Source organism: Triturus cristatus, chromosome 3_2 (assembly GCF_964204655.1).
Source record: "Triturus cristatus chromosome 3_2, aTriCri1.1, whole genome shotgun sequence".
In the NCBI taxonomy this organism is placed as follows: Eukaryota; Metazoa; Chordata; class Amphibia; order Caudata; family Salamandridae; genus Triturus; species Triturus cristatus.
The window spans coordinates 900,727,117-900,744,891 of record NC_140584.1 but is presented as its reverse complement, the minus strand read 5'-3'; the positions used below and the strand labels follow the sequence as shown (position 1 = coordinate 900,744,891).

General features: G+C 46.8%; 1 protein-coding gene across 2 annotated transcripts in view; it reads right to left on the bottom strand.

Moving 5' to 3' along the window:
* ALDH3A2 (aldehyde dehydrogenase 3 family member A2) overlaps positions 1-17,775 on the bottom strand; it is a 424,152-nt gene that overhangs the window by 356,341 nt on the left and 50,036 nt on the right. For both annotated transcript variants that reach the window (XM_085649336.1, XM_085649335.1), the window contains exon 2: positions 12,949-13,112. In XM_085649336.1, coding sequence (XP_085505462.1) covers positions 12,949-13,110 — 162 coding nt within the window. In that variant the 5' untranslated portion in view covers positions 13,111-13,112. The remainder of the gene's footprint in view (positions 1-12,948; positions 13,113-17,775) is intronic.

The following is a 17,775-nucleotide window of genomic DNA, read 5'->3' as shown; positions in this document are numbered from 1 at the left end:
GTGCTGCGTGCAGCAGTGTCGTGCAGCATGCAGCAGTGAGTAATGCAGCAGTGTGCAGCAGTGTGTGGCGTGTAGCAGTGTGCGGCGTGCAGCAGTGTGCGGCGTGCAGCAGTGTGTGGCGTGCAGCAGTGTGTGGCGTGCAGCATTGTGCGGAGTGCAGTAGTGTGTGGCATGACGCAGTGTGTGGCGTGCAGTAGTCTGCGCCGTGCAGCAGTGTGCGGCATGCAGCAGTGTGCGGCGTGCAGCAGTGTGCGGCGTGCAGCAGTGTGAGGCGTGCAGCAGTGTGAGGCGTGCAGCAGTGTGTGGCATGACGCAGTGTGTGGCGTGCAGCAGTGTGCGGCGTGCAGCAGTGTGCGGCGTGCAGCAGTGTCATGCAGCATGCAGCAGTGAGTAATGCAGCAGTGTGCAGCAGTGTGTGGTGTGCAGCGGTGTGTGGCGTGCACTACCTGAACTATGGTATTCAGCTACTTGGCATAAGCCATAAACACACTTGCTTAAACATTCCCTGGACTGGAAGTAAACTCGGCGAAATACTATTTATACTATAATATATACTATGCCAATAGCTTAAACTTGTGTAAATGCGAGACCTATTGCATTGCAAATGCTTCTTATTATTGTATCGGTTACTTCGTTATTTTCCACATTTTTAACCTTTAATTTCTCTCCTTCCCAAGGCTGCACTTTGGAATAGAAAAATGGCCCAAAAAGACGACATTTCCTGAGGGAATTTTTTTTTTGGGATCCATTTCACGGAGAAACAAATGAAGGAAAAGAGGAAGTAATAACTGTTTCTTGAAGTCAATAAGTGAGGAGGAGCAAGACAGAAAGAGAGGATGGCAGAGTAAGACAGTGTGGGGGGCAGCTGCTGGGGGCGGTGGGCAGCTGCCAGCAGCAGAGCAGGAGACATGGACACTGTCCTTGTCTTCCCTGGGCAGGAAGGAAGAAACAGAGTCTTTTTCCTTCTCGGCCACGCATGTAAAATCACGATCACTTAAACCCCGTATCGGGGTAGCAAGCTCAGCTCGAGGCGACTTGTAGGCAATGGTTACCCCCTAACCAATAGAATGTTAATTGTGTAAACGGATAGTTCATTATTTAAAGGCAACGCATTTAAAAACTGGCAATGTCACAAAGGAAACTGAGAGATTAGTAAAGGGAACGTGCATCCCTTTGAAGTAATGAGTGCGAAAGGGCAGAAGGGTAAGGCATTGAGAGGAGCTGCTTCTGTGTCTCAGCAATAGAGCGCTTCATGCATGCCTTGTACACAGTGAGCGAATTCCACGATGGAGCGCTACATGCTCGCTTTGGGTCACGCAATGAATTCTGTGATGATCGGGCGCTTTCTGTATCTGGCACACTGAATGAATTCTGCATGGAGCGCTTTATACGTCCCTTGGGCCCACTGAATGTATTCTGCAATTCAGCGCTACATGCTCACTTTGGGTTCACTTAATTAATTTTGCGTTGGAGTGTCAGGTACGCGTGGAGCTCGCTGAATGAGTTCTGCAATGGAGCGCCTGAAGCGCACATTGGGATCCCGCCATTACTTCTGCGATGGACCAATGCAACTGAGCGCTTCATCACCCATTGGCTCATTGAATGAATTCTGGAATGGAGAGCTTTCTTGTGGCTTTTTGGGCTCACTGAATGAATTCTGTGAGGGACCGCTTCAAGGAAGCATTGGGTTCACTGAATACCATATGAGATTAAGCTCTTTATGCGGGCATAGGGTTTACTGAATTAATTGTTAGATGAAGCGCTTTATGCGTGTGTTGGACGCACTGAATTCATTCTGCGATCGACGGCTTCATACGCACTTTGGGCTCGCTGAATGAATTCTGAGAGATGGCACGGTCATGCTCACTGAATTAATTCTGAGATGTAGCGCTTCGTGCTCGCGTTGGGCTGGCAAAATTAATTCTACCACGGAGCGCTTCGGTGCGCCTTGGGCTCACTAAAAGAATTCTGCGAAGGAGCGCTCCCTGTGCACGTTGGACTCAGTGAATGTATTCTGTGGAGGAGCGCTTTAAGCGCGCCTTGGGCTCAGTAAATGAGTTTTGCGACAGAGCGCTTTATGCGCTTTTTGTTGGGCTCACAGCGCTATCATGAGCGCACTTGGATCACTGAATGCATTTTGAGATGCAGTGCTTCATGCGTGCCTTGTACCTACAGCGCTTCGATGCGTGTGGGGCTCACTGAATGAATTCCCGCGTTGGGGGACAGGAGCGAGGCCCGGCATCGCCGCAGCAGCATTGTGTGCCCTGCATCCCGGATGCCGCCCTCTCCAGCCGGCCATATTACCGTTCAAGGTTGGAGAAGCCCCCGGGAGGGGCTTCCGTGATCATTAATCAGCACCGAGGCTGCAGGGGGTGAGGACCGGAGACAGAAGGAAACAAAGGGAGGGGGGTGAAGGGGGAAGAGGGAAGGAAGGAGGGAGAGACGGTGCAGGACAGGGAAGAAGGGGCGAGTAGAGCCAAAGGAGGGAAAGGAGCACAGAGAAGGAATGATGGAGGGGGTAGGGGGGAGCGGGTGCTCAAAGGTAAGAAGAATAGGAGGAGGGAGAGACAGGTCAGTGAAGAAAACCTGGGAAGAGAAGAGAAGAATAGAAGGAGGAATGGCGAAGAGATGAGTTGTGGAGTTGGCTTAAGGATGTGAGACAGAAAAAGTAGGGAACGAAGAGGAGACGAAGGAAGTGGGGGACGAATGGAGAATAGGCAGGAATTGAAAGAAAGTAGCGTCAGAGTGTGAGGGGGGAATGGGGGGTGGACTAGGGAGAGAAAGAAGGAATAAGGAAGAGAAAGAAGGAATCAGGAAGAGAAAGAAGGAATCAGAGAGGGAAAGGAGGGATCAGGGAGAGGAAGAAGCATTCAGCGAGGGAAAGGAGGGATTAGGGAGGGGAAAGAAGGATCAGGGAGAGGAAAGCGGGATCAGACAAAAATAGAAATCAATGAAATAAAGGCGAGCTCTAGGAGAATGGGCAGGAGAAAGAAGAATCAACGGGAATAGGGCACACATGCTTTTGTTTACATGAAAGGGGCGAGGCCTGTCACGGGCAGCTGATTCTGCTCAAGACAAACGACATTAGCAGAGCGGTCCGTGCCCAGAGGAGGCGGTGTCCACAAGCAGGGGTCACCCAGAGAAGTCCGCAGAGAGGCAGAGTCTGGATGCCTGAGGGGAACCAGAGACAAAGTAAACAAGCAAGAAGGGGGTGGCAAATGGTGTGCACTTTGATGTCCTCAGTGGCCGCGCCGCTCACTGAGGACATCAAAGCAAGTGATCAGGCAGTGCTTTTCAGGCTGCCAAATGGTGCGCGCGCCCGGCGCACATGCACTGTATTTGGAGGTCTGAAAAGCACTTCCAAAACTTGCTTACTATAAGTCTCGCCAGAGCAGCGCTAAAGCGCTGTCTCAGACGAGACCTAAAAATTGGCGAGACCTACAAACGAAAACTTAGGATGCGTAAGGAGAAAGAGAGAGAGAGAGAGAGAGAGAGAGAGAGAGAGAGAGAGAGAGAGAGAGAGAGAGAGAGAGAGAGAGAGAGAGAGAGAGAGAGAGAGAGAGAAGAGAAAGAGAGAGAGAGAGAGAGAAAGAAAAAGAGAGAAAGAAAGAGAAAGAAAGAGAAAGAGAGAGAAAGAGAGAAAGAGAGAAAGAGAGAGAGAGAGAGAGAGAGAGAGAGAGAGAGAGAGAGAGAGAGAGAGAGAGACTGACTCATAGCACTTCAAAGACGTTGATTTTACTCCCCAAAACTAAAATAACATCGCATTGAAGAGATATGAATTCGGTGGTGTAACTTCAGGGTGAATGTTGGGGGTGTGACACCACCCCATAATAATTCGAGTGTTTTCAGTCCTACGGTCGGGTGTGGCACTGTGTCGGACTTCCAAAGGGATTAGCAGCACTCACAGCTCAAACACAGCCAAAAAACTTGTAAAGCTTGTATACAACTCCTCCTCCCCACCCTCACACAGAACAAGCCAGGATTAGCATGGGACATAAGCGTCAGCCGAGGGCAGCCTTCTGTTTTTCACAGGGAGATCGTGCAGAAGATTAAGACAAAAGTGCAACACAATCTTGCTTGTATTTAGGTTTTATAAGGAAGGAATTAGGGAATGCAGTTAGAGTAGACTTCAAATTCTTAATATATATATTTATATTTCAGAGTTACTTTTTTAGCTAGACAATTGTGACTTTCAGGCTCAGGCTCAGGCTCAGTTCCAGGATTTGGGATCTGGAAGGGCTATGAAAATGCATGTGTGGGCCTAAAAGATGTGTGGTTGTCCAAAGACTCCCAGGGTCTGACAGCAGGGTCTAGGCATGCTGGGTGGTCTTGAGCGGATGTGAGCTACATACCCTATCCACTGCCAAGTTATGTCTACTAGTTTAAACTGGGTATTACTAGAGGTCTAAACCTTTGGGGTTGATCTTTACTGCTCTTTACTCCTCACTCTTCATTCTCTGTCTCACCTTCCTCTACTGATTTCATCCTCTTTTCTCTCCACTCCACCTTGCTGTCCCACTCACCCTGTTTCCTTCCACCTCACACTCTTCACATCATCCTACTCTTTTGTTACCTTATCCCGTTACCTTTCTCCACTTCGCCCTCATATTGCTCTCACCTTCCCCTCCTCTCTTCACCTTTATCCAACGTTCTGTCCCCAGACCTCGCCATCCTCTCACTGTGCGTTTACTTACTCTTGCTGCACTTCGCCCTTCCCTTCCTCACCCTTCTCTTCCTCACAAATGTCTCTCTCCCTCCCCCTCTTCTGCCCCTCACCCTTGCTCACCCTCCTGTCTCTCGGACTCGCCCTCCTTCTCTCCAGCTCACTGTCCTCCTTTCTTTGCTCACTATCCTCCCTTCTGCCTCAGCCTCCTCCAATTACCCTTTATCCCTCTGCTTCATCTTCCCCTATCTACATCACCCTTCTCTCCCTTATTAGTTTAGGATCCATGGGGTAATAACAGCACTATAATGAGGGCCACTAGAATTATGCAATACAGAAGTACCACATTATGCAGCCGGGTTGACTTTTTTTTTTTTAGTATTACTTTATAATGTTTTCCTTTTTTTACATGTTAATTCTGTCTGGAAAAATGTTTTACTTCATGGGGCGTGGTCTCGCCAGTGGCAAGATGGCTACGCGCCGAGCGAGCTCTGTCGGCCGAGCCATTCCATCCGGCAGCATCCGTCATCTGTGGGAGATATTCAGCCATGAAAAAGAATGCCCCGTTAACTTGAGCCATCGCTGGGGCGCCTGAGGGCCGAAAAGAATCGACATCGGGGGCGCTTTCCACGCTGAGGCCGGTTTGCCTGTCTGCCCGTCCCGCGAGGTCCCTAGGCCTTCGTATGCTAAAGTGCTGTAGCCTGGAGGCGGCTGGGGCCTGCCGCAAATCCGACGCTAGGTGGGGTCCCGGGAGGCCCGCTCATCTGACCTGCTGCCGGATCCGTCATAGAGGCCGCCCGGTTGAAACGGCTGCTGCGCCAGGTTCTCCAGCACCTCTAATCCGCAAGTAAGGCTGCTGTGCGCGTGGGGGGCCGCTTTGTGGCCTGGTTGGCGGCTCCTGTGGGCTGCATCAGCGGGGGGTCTGGGGGCAGCGCACTAGAACTGGCTCCTCTTCTGGCCTGTCCTGTACGGGAGTGACAGTGTGGCCTGCCTGGGCTCTCCACCGCCCAGCATCTTGGCCTACTGGTGCTGGGGAGGCCTACATCTGGGAGCTTTCCTCTTCCTCCATCTTGTCTCGTCCGGTACGTGAATCCGTGCCGGCGGAGTGGGGCTCCTGTGGCGCACCTCTGACCACACCGGTGCGACTGCATTGTGGGCGCCGACAGTGGCGGGTGGGGCTCTGGGTTGCCCGTGATGGTGCGGCGCGTGGTGCCCCGCACTACGCCTGCTGCCCTGCCCACGGCCAGCCTTCAGTCCTGCCTGCACCATTCTCAAGACCTGCAGGGCCCACGCGCGCCTACCCGGGGGCTGTCCTGTTGCGCCCTCCTGGAGTTCTGCCTATGGGGGGGGGGGGGGGGGGAGGATGGTGGGGGAGGGCGCCGGGTCCGCACCCCGGCTTCTGCTGTCCACTGCGCCTACTATCTCTACGTCGCACACAAACACCGGTAGCCTAAACTTTACTTCTCTGAACACGGTGCGGGCAAGAGTGGTGAGCCCCCTCCAGACGCTGTTGAGCAATCTACCCAAACCGACCCTCCTGGCGAAGATGATAATAGCCTAAGAACCATTCTCCTAGATGTGAAGTCCAGCTTAAAGAACATCGATGCAAAACTCGACCACCTATCTTCCTGCCTTGACCAGGTAAAACACAGGGTGGACTCCCATGACGCACGCATTAACCAGCTTGAGACAATAGTTTCAGATGCGGAGGACGCCAGAGCACCAGGAGCGCAGAAGCTTCTAAAAATGGACAAAATCCTTGAAATTATTCATGCCAAGAACGAGGACTTGGAGGCTTGCTCCCGGAGGAACAACCTTCGGGTCGTGGGTCTTCCGGAATCCACCGCAACAAGGAAGATGGAGGACTTTCTTGAATTCCTGCTCCGGGACCTCTTTGGCCCAGTTTTGTCCACCCACTTTATTGTTCAGCGGGCATACAGGTCGCTGGGCCCTTGCTCCCCCCTCCACCCAGGGCACCAGCGCGGACAATCATTGCCTGTCTGTTGAATTACCGGGACTCCATTCTATGTAGGGCTCGGGAGCTGGGCGTGATCAACCATCAGGAGAACACGTTGTCCTTTTACCCTGACTTTACTTTGTCGGTCCAGGCGGCACGCAGCGATTTCCATACCATTAAACGCATTCTGTAACAGCTCCACATCACATACGCGATGCTCTACCCTTCCAAACTTCGCGTCGACTTTTGGGAGAAACCCAAATTGTTTTTTACAGGCGCAAAGGCCGCCCTTACCTTTGCGAAGCAGCTGCAAAAATCATCACCACAAGACCGCCGCGCCAACCCTGAGGAAGACCGCGCAAGTGACAATGAAGGACTTCTTTCATGCCTGGTTCTACCCCTATGTTTTTTGGAAGACTCATGTTGTTCTTCATATGCCCTCTGTTTGACATTATGGCGTAGGCCGTTTTCAACGTATATAGGCTCCGGACACCCTGCATGATATGCGGATAAGAAGTGGTCAGGAGCAAAGGGCCTCTCAGGATTTGTGGGTCCCATGGGCAATTTAAATTCCCTGCCTGTTCTGTCCACAACCCAGTATTGCTTCGAGGGTGCCCTGATTCACATTCTCCTACACTGAGTACAAATACCCACAGTCTATGTATCCTTTGGGGACTAACAGTGGACAGCCACACGTGGACTCTCCAGGACTGGGATCCCTGGGCCACTTGACATGTCATGTCCAGCCTGTTTGAAATCAAGAAGCGTTCCCATGAGCGCAACATTTCTCCACTAAGTCACCCCCTGCTGAGCTACACCATGCTTGGTCACCCTGTCCATATGGCTTGGGGGGAATGGCTGTGCCCACGCACAATGCAGGGATGATTCCCTTTTTGGCACCTAATTTTCCAAGTTGGGTTCCCAGGGTGGGGTGGGTCTAAATGCTCAACCTAATTGGGGGGTTGGAGTGAGTGGAGGGTGGGCTGGGGTTTCTTTTTGCAGGGCTCCGATTCCGGTGCCTTCTATAAAGGCTTGCACCATTCTTTGTTCTGTTTGAATTTAGGCATGTTAATGTGGTATGCATTTTGCAACGTACTGTACATGGTTGCACTCACTTTCGACACCCTCTCCATGGTCCGTTGGCATTAAGTTGCTCACTTCCTCCATGCCGTAACATGACTGACACCACATTTTGGACCTGGAACATCAGGGGTCTGAATGACTATCGTAAGGCACGACTTATGCATGCGCATCTCCTCAGGCACCAAGTTGATGTTTGCTTCCTTCAGGAAACGCACCTCCTTCCTGAGACCTCCTCTAGGCTGCTCTCTCGTCACTGCGGCGACTCATACTCCTCCTTCTATTCTAATTACTCACGTGGCATCTCTAGCCTTTTCAGGAGGGGCCTTCCTTGGCACAACACTCACTCTCTCATTGACCCGGGGGGTCGTTACGTGATCCTTGCTGGCACACTTTATAATCAACCAGTGATATTAGCAGCACTCTATGGCCCTAACTTTGATGACCTTGACTTCCTCACACATGTCTGGCAACTCACATCCTCCCTGGGGCCCCATCCTCTGATTTTGGGGGTGACTAACATAGCTCCCACGTAGGCGCTAGACCACTCTGGAGACTGCATCCAACACCCACAGGCCACTACCCTCCTCCACTCCATCATGACTGGACGCCTGGTGACATGCACACCCTGGTCGGGTCGTGGGAACTTGCTTTACAGGCTCGCGGGGTTCCTGGTCCCGTCTCGATCTTTGGATCACCACCTGTGACATTGCCTCCTGGACCACCTCTGTGAGCCACGAGGCTCGCACCCTGTCCGAACACGCCCCGTGCACTTATGTCTGCGACTCCCGCTCACACTTCCCCGCATGTTTGCTTGGCGCCTTCCTCCTGATGCCCTCCGCGACGCTGCCTTGCGCGAAGACATACGCAGCGCCATCATAGCGTATTTTGAGCACAACGTTGGCTCCATTGAGTCGCCCTCAACTCTCTGGGAGGCCTTCAAGGTGGAGATCTGGGGGATTGTATTGCTCGGCAATCTGGGGTGCTGAAGTCTAACAGGGGCACCCTTGAAAGACTAGAGAAAGACATTAGAGCTTTAGGCCTCAAATAATCTCAAGACCCCAGTTCTGCTACACTCGCACTGATCAGAGCCAAACTCACCAAATTTCACGAGGAGGCTGGTAGTGAGGTCACATTCCTAAACAAAGAAGCCTGTGCTCATCGCTATGGCGAGGGTAGGACCCTAGCGAATCTCCTACGGAAGCCGACACTGCTTCTTATAGTGCCGCTTTGAGTGAGGATGCCACGGGTAGGGCTACCTCCCCCACGGGGATCCTTCCCAGGATCTCCGCCTTCTATTCCCAACTATACACTGCTGGAACGGCAGCTCGTCTGGAAATTATGGACCAATACTTTGATTTTATTGAACTGCTGTGGCTTGGAAATAGTCACCGGGAATACCTGGACGAGCCATTTACCCAAGAGGAACTCTCTACAGTCATTGCAGGGCTTCCGGGTGATAAGGCCCCCATTTCAGATGGGCTCACACCTGCATTTTAAAAGCAATACGCGCCCCTTCTAGTCCCGCATCTGGCCGAAATGTACAGTGACACTCTTGATCAGGGTAGTTTCCCCCATCCCTCCACGAGGCCCTGCTCACCCTCTCCTCTTGAAACTGGACAAACCTCCCAAGAGCTGCAATTCGTATCGTCCCCTTTCACTAATAAATACGGACAATAAAATCTACGCAAAACTGATGGCCAACCGCCTTCTCCCGCTCATGTCGCTAATCGCTCGCCCTGATCAGTCAGGCTTCATCCCGGGGCACGCCACCTCGCACAATTTGCACACTATCTTCTCTGTCCTTCACCAGATCAACCCCTCCCTACCGGTTGAATTGTGGAGGTCCAATTTTGGCAGGTCAATGGACTGGCTCGAAACCAAGATACGTGCGTGGCAAAACCTCCCCCTATCATTGGCAGGGCGCATCGCCATCGCTAAAATGGTGGTGCTCCCTAAGCTCCTGTACCTCTTTCTAAACATTCCCATTCCTCTGACGTCGCAATTTTTTCAAAAACTACGCTCTAACATTATCGCATTGATTTGGGCCGGTCACCAGTCCATAATCGCCTATGACATTTTAACACTTGGCTCAGGGTGGTATGGGGGCCCCTGATTTTAAACTCTACGCGCTCAAGCAAGTTTTCTCCACTTCTGGATTCATCCTACACCTTTACAGCCTCATGTGGCAGTTGAGGCGGACCTCGCCTCCCCTTGGCCACTGCAGACTGCACTTTTCATGCCGCACAAAGTTCCCTGCGGGGAGGTCGACACGATTGGATGTTTGCGCTCGGCCTGGGACAGGCTGCGTAAATACACCGGTGCCGGTACTCTCTAGGCACCATCCATGCGCCTCGCCAGCAATCCGTCATTTTCCCCCACTGCAGACAGCTGGTATGGCCCGCTATGCGGCTAACCTGGCCATCCACACCATCGCCTACATTTATCCCAATAATAACTTTTTTACACTTCAAGAACATCCTGCTCCATTCAACAAGTTAATCTATAAATTGATTGTGATGCTCCTGTTGCTTGCCAAGCGCCGGGTGGCCATTCTCTGGGGCCTAAGCCAGCATTCCAGGCCAAATGCTGGTTAGATGATGCTGCCCACTGTCAGATGCTTCTTGGCGAATTCAGGGATTGGATGCCTGCGGCTAGTAGACCTCCTGATATATGGGGCCCTCTCATTTCCTACCTCCAACGACAGGCCACCCCTGAAGAACCTGCAACTGACCCCCCCACCACTGACGCTCCGTCCACCTGCCCTGACCCTAGGGACCCAGATCATACCCAGGGCCCGACTTCTTGTTCCCCCGCCATAATGCGACGATTATAGCTCAAAATGAATATGTATTGTGTCCTGTTAACGTCTAATTACCAACTGCTCTGTAATGTTGACCTTATTTGAAAGTGCAACCTTTACCATGATCATTGATGAAGTGATGACCTGTAACATGCCTTACCGAGCTTTTCCTTTTCAATAAAGGTTTTGAAAACCAAAAAACACTTGCTTTACTTTATTAGTATCAGTTTAAAATGCAAGTACAGCAACAAGCAGCTGAAAGATGACGAGTAAACCTTTGCGAAGGGCTTTCCACAGTGTAGCAACATGTGACCACATTTTAGTAACTTTTGATCCGTTTAAGATTTTTTTGTTAAAGTCTGCATATTACGCAGCAGATGATGGATTATGCGACAAATGTGACAAATCCATAATTATAAGTAAAACACTGCGGCTGCAGATCACATATTTCCAGTTGGCCTCACTATGATCCATTTCTGTCTGTTCATGTGACATAATGAGGACTTTGTTGGCAGAGAATAAATGTGCATTCATCGGGGCCCCAAAGTGGGGTGTATGTTCTTCAAGTTCCTTCTATTTACATTAGCGAGCTCTACCTTCTGTGAGCACCTCTTGAGTGTAAGCAGGACAGTGGCAGAACATGCTGCCAGTGCTGCCATGAAACTGCAATCAACCTACATTGTACACATGGACCTCATTTTTCGAAAATAGTTTATTATTGTGACAGAATATTTCTGTGAATTTTTTTTTTTTTTTTAATAAAGAAAGATTAATAGTAAAACAGAGCACATATGTCGTAGAATAATGAACAACCTATTTAGCTCCATTTTTGCGGTCATATAACTCGATTCAGTTGAACGGAGTTATTTATTTTTGGTATAATATAAAAAATACACAAGATACATATATCCCTTTGCGCGGGTTTGTTTCAGTGAGTAGTGTTGAGAAGTAAGTGATAAAGAGCCCCAAGTAAAGTAAATATAATCAAACATATAGAGAAGAGGTGATAGTATAGTGACTATATATATATATTTTTTTAAAGGGGTTATTAGTGTAAACAAGGACGTCTGAATATTCTTTTAACAATAGCAAAGGAGCGACCAGATTGTCCTCTGGTGCTTCCGCCTTGAGACGGTCCTTTAGTTGGTGTTGACGATGTTTCAACCCTGCTTGTAATGAGAGGGTCTCATCAGGACTGTAATGACATGGGGACTACAAATGGCCCTGTGTTAAAACAATATCTCTGGTGATCTCATGAAATTGCTGCTAGTGCTTTTCTTTGTATAATAGGTGCTTGCACTGCTCCTTCTCATTTGCTATCTGTATTCTATTAGTGAAACTTGAAAAGTATTTTTACTTAAGAGTCAAAACTTTTTACTATTGTGCGTGTTTTTTTTACTTAATATAGTGCCATAAGCAGGGTCACTACAATTATGCGGCTGCAGCGTACTCCTCATAGTTATGGATTTGCTACATTTTTCACAAACCATTATCTGCCCCATAATTTTCAGATTTAAACAAAAAAATATTGTAGTCCAAACGGGTCAAAAGTTCCTAAAACCCTAGTGGCATGTGATGCTACGTAGATGAAGGCCCTTCGCAAAGGTTGACTAATCACCTTTCAGTTTCCTATTCCTGTATTTTGGTGTTAAACTGGTACTAATGCAGTGTAGCTTTTGCCAAGACAGTGTTACAGTATACAAATGTGAAAATAATGAAGTAATTCGATCACAAAATGTGTCACATTATGAAGTGTAATTTGCCTTTTCTTGCCACACAATTTGGACAATCCTGCAGTATAATTTGATTTTCCCAGGCCACATAATTCCAGCAATAAATTAGGAATAGCGTCAAAGCAAAAATAACATTTTAAAAAAACACTACTAATATCTATATCCTGCTTGTAGTCACATTTCCATTTTTCTTGAAATGGCAACAAAAAAACACTATTTCTGCCATAAAACTGGTTTAATCTCTTAATTACTGTGTCACAGGAGCTTTCGATCGCGATATAGTAGGGTGTCTCACACAGTGCTATTTACACTTGCACAGCAATAGCAATCACCCCTGAGACCTCACCCCTGTTCCCAGGCACTTATGGTAGCCCAAGGCATTGGCATTATACATGAAAGCTGCATATTTAGGCTTTAATAGCGAGGTTGCAGAGCGGTTTTATTTTTGCCTATCAAGTAAAAGAAGAAATTGTTTTCTACTTATAAATGGGCCTTGGGTGGGCAATAGGGCTATTTTGGCCGGGGCGTGGCCCACCTGGCCAATAGTGAAATACTTATATACGTGTGAATAAACCAGTATATACATTAATACATATGCTATTTACTATAAACTAGCGACTGCTGCTTCCAGGAGAAGTCTTAAACATTCGGTGTCCCTAGGAACTTAGGAAAGATTTTAACGGACTACGGATGATATGCATAGACTACAAACCTTGTTTAGGTCGGCGCGCAACGCTTTCTTGATTGCATCCTCATTTTCTGCAAGCATCTTCTTCACAGCTTTTAACTGCTGCATGCGGAACGCCAGAGGCCGGGTTTTGCCAGTGCGAAAGGCTGCCCTTGCACGGTCGACAACTTGCTTCATATTTGCCATGTCTGGGATGGACACAGAGGAAGAGAGCATGTCAGTACAACTTCAACAAACTTTTAGCCATCAATTTACCAAGTATTGAAATTTATTAAGTCAATACTGTCCATATAACAGTCTGCACTGCACACTTCACTTCAACTGTAATCAATCCAGATCATTTATTTGCAAAACAATTTAGGAACAATGTTCAAAACACAAAGACCTACAGAGCGGACAAAATAATGAGATATATACTAGTGAACACAAAGTAGCAAAGTATACTTTATTTATATCTCTTTATATGTTGATTATAAAGGAGATTAGATATCATATTCATATATTTTGAAAACATAGGAGACAAAAATTATAAATTAAACATGTGTCTCATACACTGTTATATACAATTCATTTTTGACGAGAAAGTGTATCCGAAATCAAGCATGATGGATGAGCTCAGATATGTATCTGTAATAGATTGGTACAAAAACACAGGTTTCAATTATAGGTAGTCATGGCTTGGTCGGTGTTAGATCAATCCAGATCATGGTAGGACAACCACTGATTCAAACATAATTCATCCAGTGAGCATGGCATGAGACCAGGAAAATGAATGCAACATAGATTTGTTAGATTGCAAATGTTAACTTTTTTTTTTTACATTTCTTTCACTTAATATTGCGGGTTAGCTTGTTTCTGAGCACTACTAATTTTTAGCAGATAAGGAACCAGAAAAACATGGAGACAAAGTGGCTTATTCATGATGATACAATCTGCCAACTGAGGAAGCCAGGGTCGCCGAGTCCAACATTTGAGAAGTAGGTAACCAGACCAATTGCTATCCCACTAAAATGATTAGCCAAATTACACGAACAAATAAACACATTAAAATTACATTGCAACACACTAAACACAAGTTGAACTGGAGAAGACTTGTTCCAAAAAGACTGACAAAATAACTGGAAAAACAATATTTCAGGAGTAGTAGGGATCTGCATGTATTATATTCAAGCAACCTTTTTCGTCAAGACAGGGTAAATTTAGATGTTCACTGACCACGAGGAAGCGAGATGAAGTCTTACACCTTTTCCAATTGGCTGCATCACACTACAGACTTGGAATATTTTTTGATATTTACAATTTACGGTCTAAAGGAAAAGTCTAGTTGGGACCGATCAGAAGTCGGCCATATCTCAAAGAGGATCCTATTACAGTGGCCTAAGAGCTTTGTTTTATATGCTTTTTTATTTCTAAAACTGACTTCATAAACTAGCTAAATATCTTAAGTGACAAACTTCAGCACGCCTCCTCATACATGACTCTGCAACCTAAGCTAGTAACTAGTCTCGAAATAAAACTAATTGAACAGCAAATTAAACTTTACCTACAAAAGACCCTTCATGTCAAACTCCATTCCCCTAAAAGTGAAATTAATCATGCCTCTGTCCCAGTTTTAGAAGGTGCTTACAACTTTGGTTTTGTGGAAAAATCCGTCTGGAGTCCCCAGTACCCAGAGATCACCTGTGAGGTACAGTACGCTACATAACAGCTTTACTCATTCTCACTACATGAAACATAGTTAAACCAAGATAGCAGGGAAAATCAGTTCTGTACTCTTTCATAGCCAGAAACTTCTGAGTTCTACCCTCTGCGGATATTACTTTTCTATTGGCATGAGCAACATCACAATGGATAATCCTCACTCACTAATCTAGTTTCACATGAATATCCTATTCAGAAACCTTAGTTGACTCCTGTCCTTCTGCCAGCTGGCATTACATTAGCACAGCCCATAGATGTGCAACGGTGCAAGTGTGTATTATAAAGGCAAATCACATTCCCCAGCAGACTTGTAAGATGGATGCCTAGATATTATTTTCAACAAAAACAATAAAAAAGGCATGCATTTTAAATAGCAATGAATTCTCAAATCTCTCTCTCTCTTGCTTTACTCTGTAAGACAGGCAGTGGGGTAGTATCATTAGAACAAATACTCAAATAAAAAGTCCCAGCAAAAGTCTTATTGACGGAATAATTAGTGAGTGTCAAATAGGTCTTAAGACTTCTCTTATCCATTTTTCACCGAGGGCATCCAGCTACAGCTCAGAAGATAATTAAGGTCCACTGAGCCCTCAGCGTTGAGTCCCACAATTCAAGACTGCTCCAAGAGGTGCAAGAAGGGTTAACTGTAAAAACTTCTCCTGCTAAACAATAAATTTGCCATTAGCTAGAAGGCACACAAGGGCTTTAGAGATTTCAATCCACCCTATTCCATAGCAGCGTAAAAGGGCTTTATAGATTTCAATCCACCCTATTCCATAGCAGCGTAAGTAACAAACACCTGAAGACTATCTTGGCAGTACAAAGACCTACTATCTTGGCAGTATAAAAAGACCTACTATCTTGGCAGTATAAAAAGTTACCAAAGTGTTTGCTCATTCATTTTCAAAAACTGTGTTAGCCATGCTCCAAGCACTAAAGAAATTATTTAACCAACATTATCCGTTAAAAAGTACGTTTTATTACACCAGCAAACAATACGCTGGTTTCGGACATCAGGCTACTACAACTGACAGTGCTCCCAAATCCGAAGTTCTATCTAAGAGGCCCTCAGAAAAGCCTCTTTGAGGACAATACTGCAGGAACTGTTTTGTGTGGCAAACTACCACCCTAATGGAACGTTTCTAGCAAAGACATTCAATTATTTAAAGAGATTTTAAATACTTTCAGGTAAAAAATAAGTTTTAACACGTGGGCTTAGAGAAAAGAAAGAAAAAAAGGGGGTGCTTTATAGAGGTCTTGCAACTTCGCTTGACTCTCCGCGCCCACACCACCAAGACACAAAGTGTGAGTTGCCCAGGGACAAATCCATGCTGGTCAGCTTAGCCACCTTTGAAGATGTCAGCCTTTTTTATATTTATTTACCCAGACGACAAACATAAGCATTCACCTGCTTTTTAACTTTAGATCACCGTCCCAAAAATATGGCAGGGCATCTTTTCTTTTATATGTTCAAAACAGCAAGGTATGGTGGAACACATGATTTAATGCTGGTAGGCCAATTAGACAACAAGCACAATTCTAGGAAGGTTTTCCATAGGATAGCTTACATGATCCAAAAAAATAAAATCAATCTTGTGTTCATCGAAAAGGCAATGTGCTTTATGTGCGTTGGTGGGATCTGAATATATGACTAGGCCTGGGCAGATTCAAAGGAATTTGGTAATTCCGCGTTACTTGGAAATACTGATGAATTCAGCTGCTCCGCCGGCAGACTTAAAGTTTTAATTAAGCAGTGCTTTTTAAAAACACAGAAGGACTGCTCCCTCTTCCCACCGTATTTAGTAACCACTGTATACCCTCTAGAGCACTTTCATACTCTGCAGTGATTAAAAGCTTTAATAACTGAGGATTATGTAAGAGCGCACATTGCTATTTTCTTAAGCAAAAATGAATGTGAGGAACCATTTTGGACTATGAAAATAGTGCAAATGCTACTCCGCCCGGTTGTGGAATTCCACGGAATTTAGCAGAACTTTAATGTAATTTCGCAGCATAGCCCCGAATAAAACTCCGCAAATTCCGCCCACCCCACATATGACCAGCAGATCACTACTTAAGGGAACAGTTTGCTTTTTAACCACATGGAAGCATTTTACCGGTGAAGGATGTCTTTATCTCATTCCTCTCAGATTCCTCAAAAGTCAAATCTCACCATTCCACAATACCATAACAGGTTTAAACACCGGTAGTGTAAAATATTAAATTTATAGAACATCAACTAATTGACACAAACGTTTGCATTTTGTAATGTAACACACACAACTGCTATTCAATTGTAAATAATAATGAAACATCCCACCCCATGCTCACCTTCAAGCCCACCTCTTCCAAAGTATTTTTCTCGACCTGCACCCAGTCGCCTCCAGTGTTCAATTGCTTCTGTTCCTTCATTCCAATTGGTCGAGCCCCCTTTAAAGGGCCACAGGACACGCAATACACTGGGCCCAACTGTGGGGGTTGAATCCTTCTACTCCTGATGATTTAGGACCCAAAAAACAACTATGTATTCTAAGCATTTGGGCCACGTTGGGGTGGGGGGGGGGAGGGGGCGGGGGGTTGGACACAGATTAGTGGACAAGGGCTTACAACTCAAAGAGCGTGTAGCAGCAGCAATAAATCAACGTCCAGCCAAATGCTCACTATCATTTTTAAAAGTATTTCTTTTTATTTCTAACACTACTCATTCAAAAGAAGAATACAACATTCGCAAAGAATAACATTTCCCCTTGAGGTCGGGGCTCTTGAGTTTTAATGCCAATTCCCTGTTCCAGCACAGACATAGGGGTTATTCCCCATTCACTGTAGGCCACGTCCAGAGAATACGCAACTAGCCGTCCATTTCTCAAGAGTCCACTCAGACTCTTGAAGTCTATTTGCCGGAGCGCTTTCAGCAGCGAGTACCCCCTTGGGCCAGTAGGCCCAGTACAAGTCTTACCCACTGCAGTAGGAGTGAACCATCTACGGACACTCACAGAAGCTCGGTTTCGAATCAGGTGAGTCAGCTGCATGCAGACTCAGCAGACGCATGCTGTCTCTCTACCCGCCTCGGGGTCACGCTCCACCAGAAGGCCGAGGTTTTTCTGCACTATTCCTGCAGGGTAAGTTACAATGCTCCGGAAAGGGTGGTGA